The following is an 11097-nucleotide window of genomic DNA, read 5'->3' on the forward strand; positions in this document are numbered from 1 at the left end:
TCAAAAAAATATTGAATGCTTTTGTAATATTAGTGTTATAAACGATTTTACTAACCATTCGTATTTTTGTTTAAAATTCTTTGCATAAATCAAGCCAATCTACACGAATTTTGACAAGATGAAATTTTTGTCAGTAATAAAAGGTTTCACTGATATTCTTGAGAAAATATTTGTTTCTAGATAGAGTCTCTAGATTTTAATTCCTATTCGAGAAAATTTCGATAAATAGCAGATAATGCAAGTTGATCTAACAAGTTGATGATTAACGTTAATTATTTAATTTTTTTTAATTCAACTAAAATTTCATTTTTTTAAATGATTGTCTTAAGCAGTGAAGATTTTTAATTAAATTGGTAGATTTATGATTGAAAAGGTATAAAAAATAAAAACAGTCTAAAATGGGTTAATATTTTTTAAGATTTATTTTTTGCTTTAAGATAAATGAGAGATGTTCGTCCAAGAATGATTTATTTCCCTTTTTATGAATAGAAAACATAGACATTTCTTTTTTGCTTCCTCCTCTAAATTTACTCTGCATAGTTATGGACAAGAAAAATTTCAATGGAAAAGGATAAAAATATTGCTTTAAATAAATGATTTTTGAATTTTAAATTTAAATATTTATTATTTATAGCAAAATATATTTTTAAGGAAACCATTTTACACAACGGATTTTAATAAATAAATTATTGAATTTTTAATTTTGATTTATTTCAAGAAATTTATATAAATTATTATTTTTATTGTTACAATTTCTAGTAACACCTATATAACATGTACTCGTAGATATCGGTTAATATTATAAATTTGAAATAAATAAAAACAAATTATTTATTTTTAATAAAACATGTAATTCACGAATAAGTTTAAATAAATACGAGTAGTTACTAGCATAGATAATAATGTAAATTACACGATATGTTATGTAAACGATTCGTCTATTTTTATACCAAAACAAATGCAAAATGCATATTTTCAACTAAACACTTAATGTGTTACGAGTATTTGGAAAAAATCTTTCTATTCAATATAAAATAAATTGTGCTCAAAGAAATGTTTTGCAAACGAGCATTTTTCCTTTGAGCAGATGAAAAAAATATCTTTAAAAAGCAATTTTCTACTTAAATTATTCTCAGAGAAAGAAAAGTAACTGAAATAAGCAATAATGTAATGGTCAAATTAGACGGCTAATTAGGGGAGTTATGATAAATGAATACACTAAGTCCACGAGATATGACATCTTCTAATACGACATTTCGAGTTACGACATGACATAAATTTGGGCCACATTAAAATTTAAAAAAAATTTTGTTTGACAGATTTTACTGTTGAAATGTTTTTTACGAATTGAAGTGATATAACATCAACTTCTTAATCAGATTTTATTTTATCTATTTTTCTCACAAAATTGAATTTTTTTGATTTCGTTATTATATTTTCTTGTTTATTTGTTAAACTTTGTTACTTTTTTTTTAATTAGTTTGTCTAATCCACTTTTTGTTTCCATACATTTTTTCTCCTCCTCAAACGATTAATTCGAATTACGACACAAATTTCTGGAACCAAAAATGTCGTATGTCGAACGAGGACTTAGTGGATTTATCGTCCGCTTTGTTCTCTTATATTAAATTTGGAAATACTTGGAATTTCAAAAACAGAAGGTTAAAGTTTTTTTCATTCAAGAAGAAGGTTAAAAGTTTTGTTAAAATATGGTTGGAGAGGTAGCCTAAAACTTACAAGTACTTTTTGTTTCTCATTAAAACTGTAATTTAGTTCTTTTTGAATTATATACTATACAAAATTGTTTGTTTCCCAACTTTTGTTTTTGATTGTCTATATAGCATAAGTATAAATGTATAAAAATTAATTAGCAAAAGAACGTTGTCTGCTTTGTGGACATGGCACTTAACCTGAAATTTAAAATTAGATACAAAATTAATATTTAACGCATAGCTTCAGCTAATTTTGCATCTGGAACAACTTTCATAAATTTGTAAAATAAAATAATCTGCTATATTTAATCTCTTTCATAGGAGCTACCATAACTTTTAGATTGAGATGTTGCTTAAATGTGCAATTTAACAATGAAAGAAACATTGACCAACAGGAAATTTATATCGTGAATTCAAGCTGAAATTTTGTATTTTTTCTAGTCATGGAAACACTATAGTTGCCTGTGTTTAATTATTTGAGTTCTCAACTTTTTGAGAACTCAACTTTCGAATATATTATTTATAATTTCTAATCTTTTCTACAAAGATTTTTTAAATTATGTGTACAAGAATTTTTAATTTTCGTACATTTGCTATGATCATGAATACAACTTTTACGTATTATGCAACCAGTTTTACAAATGTTACTTCTATATTCTGTAGTGTTAAACCACCTAATTTCGTTTATAAATTTTTTACATCTGAGAGCACATCCACTTACATCCACTGACACAGATCTTGAATAATTTGAACTGGGTTGATAAACAATGTTTTTTATATTTTTTATTTTTTCTTTGTTACTATTGTACTGGTTTAACTTATTATCTTTTTGTTTTAAGCTGCTATAAAAATGGTCTCCATAGCTTGGTAAAATACAATAGTCGTTCATATAATTGGTACGTAAACGTTCAATTTCTAATTTTCTCGTTAATTCTGTAGCTGGAACGCTATTTAAATGCTGATATAAATCGGGATATAAATTTCGGAGGATGTTTAAATATCTATAAGGTGAATCCTCAAAATCTGTTTTTGATGTAGAACTTGTAGACATCTTTTTGAAGTTTTGATCTAGTGTATTGAACAATGTTTTCCGATTCATTTATTTGAAAAAATTTTGATTTATTTTTCACAAAATTAAAAATTTATTTTTGTTGAAATTATTCAGATTTTGTTAGAATTTTTATTGAATTTACAAATGTAAGAATTCTAAATTATGGATGTAAATAAATGTCCTTTGATAATAACAGAAAAATTACAAAACGAATTATCAAGTTAAATTAATATTCATTTACATCGTAAGTTAATGCTACAACTAGATAATTCACAATAATTAGCTTAGAGATATTGACGTTTAAAGATTTAGCAATAACAAAAAATTTATCATGAAGATATCTAGTTTTGGTATTATAATTTTCAAATATTTCTCAATCGATTTTATGACGCTTAGGTTAATTATCTAAAAATATAAAATTTTTGTTGCAATTCATAAATTTCATATTTTTCGCAAATCGAAATTGACGTTAGTGTAACTAATTTTAGAAAAGAAATACTTACACTATCCCAAAACCAAAAAATATTTAATACCAGGAGATTGAAAAGTGAAAAATGGCAGCTGCAACGAAGTTGGAATTAGTTCTGCATTTATAAAATAATACAATCAAAAACTTCTTATTTAAAAATATTCTAGTATACATATATTCGGCAGAACTTTATGCAATTTACTAATCTGCAGAAATTTCAATTAATAATAAAAAGAAAACAATATTTCTGCTAGATTAATTAATAATAGAAATAAAACAATAGCACTGATTCTACTTCCAGATTTTACCTTATTTTTGTTTAATTTAATAAGGATCTAAGCGTACATAGTTTGGTTTTTCCAAATTTATATTGACGAAGAAATAGCAGAACTAAAATAACGTTTTACACACAGCCGTGTTACGTGTGAGTAATGTACTTAACTAATCGAAAGTTTCATGCACATTCATAATTCAAGTTGCAATTTTTGCAACAGTTTGTTATCATGCTTTTATTGTAAAATCTATTTAAAATCTATTTAAAATCTTTACACAATGTTTTCAAGTTATGCACACATTTTTGACCATCGCTACAATTTTTATGATCATGTATTTTATTTTGCATAACAACACAACCAGTACGACAAATTTTATCAACATATTCTGTAATATGAGGTTTATTTGTGGTTTCAATATCAGCCAGCCGATAATTTGTATCGTCTCTAATTTTTGGTTCTAGGTCACTTTTTCTAAATCCAAAAGATTTATTTTCCACATTTAATCCAGTTTGAATATCTTTTTCAAATTTTTCATAGCTGCCTTCTATCACATCCACATTTTTCTTTTCGTTTTCAGTTTCTTCAACGACTCTTTGATGGTAAATCCCATCAGGAAATTCCAGCAACCTACAATAGTCAATTTGATAGGTTGTTTTTAGCCTTTGTTTATTTACACGACGTTTTAACTCATTATCAGTCATTCGTTTAAGACGTTCATATAAATCTGGATAACATTTTTCTAATTTTTTTAAAAATCGATTTGGTTGATTTTCAATACATTTGATTGTAGACTTTTGTTGACTACGGGCTAAATATGCATCACTGTCAGGTGGTATAAGCTTTGGTGTAATTATACGCCCCATTGGGGCGATACCAGTCCATTCCATTTTCAAATTTGTTTTCTTTGATAATTCTGGCATATTGCTAGATTTGATCTCATTTGTTGTTAACTTATTGCAATTAGAAGGATTCGAAACTTCTTCTTGCACATTTGTTTTTTCTAGAAATTTATAACGATCAGTTACTGGTAGTGTGTAATCATAACGATAGGTGGTTGTAAATTGAACCATTTTTCTATGAAATTTAGTTGTCATAACCAATAGATTTTGATATACTAAAAATTTTTATTAATAATTTTTGTTAATTTTTACATTGAAAAAAAAATATTAAAATATTTTTTATGACTTATTCGAAAGGGTTGCTTATTTTCATAAGTAAACAGAAGAACGTATATGAAGATGAAAAAGAAAGTATTTAGATTTAATGAAAATTTTAGATGGTATTGTATCACATTAAAACTCTCTATAAGGTCAAAAGTTCTTGCCATACAAATTATAAAAATATTTGAGTGTTACCGCAAATATAGTGATCAAAATTCCACCGAAATTGCAAATTTCCAATTTAAGCCTGAGTAAAAGAATTTATATTTAGAATTAGTAACTAGTTTTCTTTTGGAAATATATTTTAATTTTGTTAACTTTGACTTTGATGTCAACTTCTGTAAATGAAAATGTGAAAAAAAAGCCCTTTTGTAAATCAAAATTCGAAATTTTCAATTCACAAAATTTTCTTTTGTAGTTTCTTGCTTTCAAATTAAATTAAAATTATGTTGATTTCATCACCATTTTATACTTTTAAAATAGAAAAACTAAATTTAAATATGAAAACGGATAATATTTTCAACATTAGAGAACAAAAACTGGCAGCAATTTTTACGACAAATAATAGAGATCAACAAGATTTTTGGATAAAATTAAAACTTTATTACCCGGAGTTGTATGAAAAAGTAACTGGAATTCAAAAAGATAATGTCAGAGCACATAGATACCAAATCATTGACAGATAGGAATTGAATTCAACCAATCATTAAACCAAAATCCAATGTTAGTTAAACGTAAACAACCTGTATTTTAGTTTCATTGAACTTGCGTTCCGTGATCTATAATGTTTGCAAAACCTTTTACATGGACGTCAGAAATAATCAAAAATATAAAATGCAGGTTAAATAAACTATTGAAAATAAAACGTGAGAGTTTTAAAAATATATGTATGAAGAAACTCTCTTGTGGCTTGTACTTAAAAATCATGTAAATAAGTAAAATCTTATCATATACATATAATTATTTCTCCTCACTTTAATAAAGACCATAAGGGTTATTACATTCATACGAACGTACGTATAATAAATACATATATTAATTTAATATAATAAATTTTCCACTCAATTTGTAACGATATATAACGGTCTAACGTATATAATATATATCCACCCGTTTGTCCGCTTGCCCTATCTAAATATCAGAATCCTATTTGAATTATTATTTGAAAACCATTATATTATCAAGGCTATGTAAAATGAAAGTTGGAATTATTTGCCTCGTTTTGGTAGCTTCCATAAAACTTCAAAAATTATTGATAGTCATATATTAGATCTTATTGTAGCACTTAAAACAAAAACAAAAATTATACCAATTTTCGAGAAATTTCGAGTTTTTAAAAAAAAATTAAAAAAAAAATCAAATATTCTAATTTTGACGACCTTTATGTCAAAAACTATGACTCAAACTGATTGTAAGACCAAAAATAAAGAGCAATCAAGCGTCTGTGAAACCATCACGCGATAGTTACTCCATGCCACATGGTTCCGAAGTCATAAGCATTTATTTATATGCAAGCAAAATCTGATACCTTTTTTACAACAGGCTGTAGCTCGAAAACGAATATATGTATATATTGGCTCCCCCTCCTCCATCTTTAGAATTTTTGCTGGAAATTGATTATTTATTGTATGAGTTTACGTTAGTATGAGTTGAGATTGTATGAGTTTACGTGATAACCTCCATATGCAAACAAAAAAGCAGAAAAGAGGTCTTATGAAGCAGTGTAGAAATTAATATTTAACTCATAAAATTTTTCATTCGCACTAGTATCACAAAATTGATAGGGTCAAATCTACCTATTCTCGTTGCCAGAATAATGTCACATTTAGAACTAAGATTCGTTTCTGTTTTTAGTTGTCATGATTTTACCGGTAAGCTTCCCTTTAAAATTTAACAGTTCCTTTTCAAAACTCTTTCGGCATTTAACATGTTTTTGAAAACGCGCAGATATAGATAGATTCATAGATAATATGCATACATAAACATATATATATATGTATATGTATAACTAATAAATTGATAAGATTGGAAAAAATATTGTCTTTTAAAAAATTTATATGTACTTCATATTTTTAAAACAACATTTTTGGTATAGCATGAATTTTTTTGTCAATGTAAAGTTTTTTCAATTTCATAATTACGTTTTAGTAAAAAAAAATGCTCTGAACATTCCAAATTTTTTATTCTAATTTTATATAAATAAGAAAAAAATTGTGTTAACGAAAAGAATGGACTAGATGTAGTTTAAACTAATACGGATTCGATAAACTATTCCCGACGACGAATTATTTGAATTACTAAAAAGAATTATTTGAATAAAGATTACAGTAACTCTAAAAAAAAAATAACAAGACTAAAAAACTATTTCCAAATTGCAACGCTGGCTGTTTTGAGGCAAAAGTTGGATATTATTGCTTTATAAATTTCGAAACCGGTTTTGTTAATATATTGCAATCCTCATTTATTATGATTATGACAAATATAAATATTGTACCTCGCTTGATTAATGCCAAAAAACACATAATTGAATCACCTTGTAACAAGAATAAGAAAAAGAATATGAATCCAAAGGCGTACATTGGTGAATGCGAGACTCTTTATGAACCAATACACGTTAATTACGCTGATCCTCCAAGATTTGGTGGGAAAAACGAAGCATACTGGAGTCCAAAACGTCCTGAAAGAATAATGGTAACAGAATATCGAGACCCTATTTCAAGGAATGGATGCGTGATTATTAAAAATAAGTTAAATAATCATAAACACTGCCAACCTAGAAAAACATGTAAACATAAATTACTAAGCAACTGCACAAAGTATTTTTAACACAGTCTACTAGTATCTTAATAATTTTTAACAAAATTACTCAAATTAATATGAATTAAATGTTGGTAAAAATTTTAAGTAAAAACAAAATTCAAATGTAAATTTATAATTAATTTCTCATTTTCATGATTTTAAATGCAAATATTACTTTGTTTATAAAACAATCATCAAATCATGATCTTCAGCCCAATTTTAAAGAATGTCTTCAATGCACTACTATAAACAATTCAGCAAAAGGTTTCAACCGGATGATAGATAGAAGGTCCTTTTGTTGTTACAAAAACTTATTTTAATTGTCCAATTAATATAGTCATACAGCGGTACAGCGCTTCATTTCTAATATTTATGAAAATTTGCTCAAAAAAATTGTGATAAACCGACTCACTCAAATAACGAAATTAAATTATTAGATTGCTTTTGAAAATCGGTTATTGCTACAGTTAAGAACTTAATACCTTTAAGGCTATTGCGTTTAATTCTTTTTTAAGAATAAAACTAGCTAATTTTTCTCCCAGATCTTGACATATAACACAGCTAAAGTATTTTATGTAATAAACATTAATAAAGTTAAGTCAATCCAATGGTTTGTAAAGTAGCACTTTTCTCATTACCAAGTGAAAATGCTGTTTTTAAAAATAATCTAGCTATGAACTACTTTACTAAAATTACTTTCATTTGTATAGGAATATATTACAAAGTTTGCATACATTTAGGATGAGCAATCTTTGAAAAACACAAAAGCACGGACAGAATGAAACTAATACTCGTAAGTACTTCTTTACAAAATTTTTTATAAAAGTGCTGAAAACATTAGTATATGTAGTAAGCTTAAAAACAAGTAATAAAAAAAATACATCGCCAAAAGTTGTCGCCCAATTTAAATTTTTACAATTTAAAAGCTTAAAAAACATCCAGTCAAATACAATTTCACAAAATACATGTTTACCCCAAAAAGTTTTTATATCAACGTTCTCTACTAAAATAATACTTAATTGATTAGCATTAAAAATAAGCATCGAAATTGCTATCCCTTTAATATTTTTACATGTATTAATTATGAAACAAGGATTCACTTTGTATATTTCGCGTTTCCTTTAGCAAAACACGAATTATACTAAATCAAAAGATTTAATGAGAAATCAGGAAATTAAAAATTCCGCGAAATTCTACAACCAATTCACCCTTTATTATCAATGTAGCAATAAAAAAACTTTGGTTTATAAAACTTTGTGTAGTAGAAGATGATATATATACGTTGGTACATAAGAGCAAAATTGTTATTCAAATTTTGGTAGGCTAAATTTGGACAACCATATAGATATATCCTTAAATTATTTACGAACTGATTTGAAAATAATTTTATATTGGATTTGGATATTAGAATTATTTTAAATTAATATTTTTTGATTAACCGATTTTGTAATTTGGATAAATATGTTATAGTAGCATAATATCAAAGTATTGGAAGCTATTATGCCAGAACTCCTTTGTTAATACATAAATCTTTTTGGAACACTGAAATTTTTACTTTCTTGTTTAAAAAATTTTACTTTTGTACAACACATTTTAATAGCGACCAGTTCAAAAACAAACTCTTCTCTCCTTTACCCAGCTTCTTTTTCAATAAAAAGACAATTAGGTAACAACAGACGAAGGGATACGTTTCCCCTTTCTAATAAAAAAAAGGATGTTTTCTTTTTCTAAATTAGAAGGAGCAGAAATTTTTGGGTAATGAAAAATGATTGAAAATCAAAGTTCACAAATTACGAAAGAAAACGGATGAGATTTTTTTATTATTATCATTATTTTTGTGCGGTTCTTTTTTCTGATAACAAGCAATTTCATAAATTACAAATTCACAAATTGAAAAAGAAAAAAATAAATAAATTAGCATTATCAATTACACAATTTGCGGGTGGAAAGTAGAACCCTCTTTGTCATAAGGAGTAATTGTAGTAGTATTTTTCTATTGGGAAATTATATGGTATATAAGAGAGGAAAAGTACGCAGAACAATTGTAATAACTAATGATATTTTCTCATACCTATAATCAACAGTAAAATAACGTTGTAAAAAACATCTTTTAAATATTCCTGGGATTAGCGCGTTAGCTGAAAAACAGTAGTTTTTAGAAACGCTGTACATGTGTTCTAAGAATAGTCAATGACACTCATGACTTGTTAATTGGCACATTTTTCTTTAACAAATTAAATCTAGAATTAGTTGTTATATATGCAATTTTAGTAAAGTAATAAAAAGGACCTATTAGAGAGAGAGCAATGATTTTCGAAAAATTTTCAATGATATATAAAAGCTTGAGTTATATAAGGTATATTCAGTATATTGTTCCGCTACAAAGATATAGGCTCTATGTAAGAAGACTGTTGCTGTTATATTTTATCTTTTATACAGGATCATAAATTGGTGAAGAACCAGTAATAAAGAACAAGAACAATACTTTTGTATATAGTTTTTTTTATTATAGAAGGAGTAAGACCTTGTTGTTCTGGAGCATAAAAATTTTAAAGAAATTAAAAAAGCCTACACTTCATAAAACGGCACTAACTTCTCATTGAAAACTAAAAGTAATTGTCAAATTTTATATACGTAGCTATGTAAAGTAAACCATTTCTCTTGATCAAGTAAAAGTTCGTTTTACAAAGTTGTAATACATTGTACTTAAATCAAGTTTAGTTACACCAAAGTTATATTATGCCTTAAAAAATATTCCGTACTTTTTGAAGGAAAATAATAAAATTAAAAAACCTTGGCAGTTAAGAGGAGTAATTTTATTTTTTGATTGCAAGACACTTAGCATTAACTTTTTGCTTATATTAAAATAGAAAAGCTTTGAGAAAATAAGAATCCAACAATTGAAATTGCGCTGAAATGAAAATAATTTTGATATATGATAATTCTGATTTTGATATACAGCATAAAATAATTTTCGGTTTTTAGCAAATCTGAACGCCAAAAATTTCTGCACGGACTCTGTGTCGATTTTTCTTAATTTTTTGATACTAATTTATTATGTGAAAACAAATATTGCTTTTGTAACGAATGTATTTTGTATTTTACATAAAATATCAACACTATAGAACAAAAAAGATGGTTTGCAATTATTTTTAAAGATGGTTATTAATTAAAATATTAAATCAAAATATTAATGTAAAATTTGGCTGCAAATCCTTTTCCTGGATAACTTTTGGATACTTTATTCTGTCGAGGTTACGCTGTACTTGATAACGCAGCTTTTAGTCAGAACTACTCTGATCATAATTGAATATTTTCACTTAAAAAATGATTACCTACATATATGGAAACAAAATTATTGTCGTATAAAAAATTTGATGTGGACAGCAAATAACCGACAGCAATTTGTACTTTTAAAAGAAGATTATTTACTGTTGCCAGCAAATAACCCTCTTTTGTACTTTCTCACTTGAAAGTATTCCAGAGGATTATGAAAATGCGTTTTAAACACTTCTTTACAATTTTAAGGAAACGACTTAGCTTTTAATTAACATACCTAGAAAAATGTGAATTTGACTCTTTGTAGAGTTTCATTTGGGCCGTCCGAATTATACGAAAAGTTCGTTGGAAC

General features: G+C 26.3%; 2 protein-coding genes across 2 annotated transcripts; both read right to left on the reverse strand.

Moving 5' to 3' along the window:
• Positions 1-1942: 1942 nt before the first annotated feature.
• Positions 1943-2763, reverse strand: LOC129610795 (uncharacterized). Its single transcript, XM_055523517.1, has 2 exons — positions 2301-2763; positions 1943-1980 (listed from the first exon to the last, which is right to left on the reverse strand). Exons 1-2 carry the CDS (start codon positions 2761-2763, stop codon positions 1943-1945), a joined length of 501 nt encoding a protein of 166 aa, XP_055379492.1.
• A 1001-nt stretch (positions 2764-3764) lies between these two features.
• On the reverse strand, positions 3765-4577 carry LOC129610796 (uncharacterized). The gene has a single exon (XM_055523518.1). The coding sequence runs from the start codon at positions 4575-4577 to the stop codon at positions 3765-3767; it is 813 nt and encodes a 270-aa protein (XP_055379493.1).
• Positions 4578-11097: the final 6520 nt, after the last annotated feature.

Source organism: Condylostylus longicornis, unplaced genomic scaffold (genome assembly GCF_029603195.1).
Source record: "Condylostylus longicornis isolate FDR11 unplaced genomic scaffold, ASM2960319v2 ptg000048l, whole genome shotgun sequence".
Classification (NCBI taxonomy): Eukaryota; Metazoa; Arthropoda; class Insecta; order Diptera; family Dolichopodidae; genus Condylostylus; species Condylostylus longicornis.

Coding starts and splice junctions, on each gene's coding strand:
- LOC129610795 (XM_055523517.1), bottom strand. CDS start 2,763: ATGTCTACAAGTTCTACATCAAAAACAGATTTTGAGGATTCACCTTAT. Junction 1,981..2,300: donor TATTCATGATCATAGCAAAT/GTACGAAAATTA, acceptor AATTTATGAAAG/TTGTTCCAGATGCAAAATTA.
- LOC129610796 (XM_055523518.1), bottom strand. CDS start 4,577: ATGGTTCAATTTACAACCACCTATCGTTATGATTACACACTACCAGTA.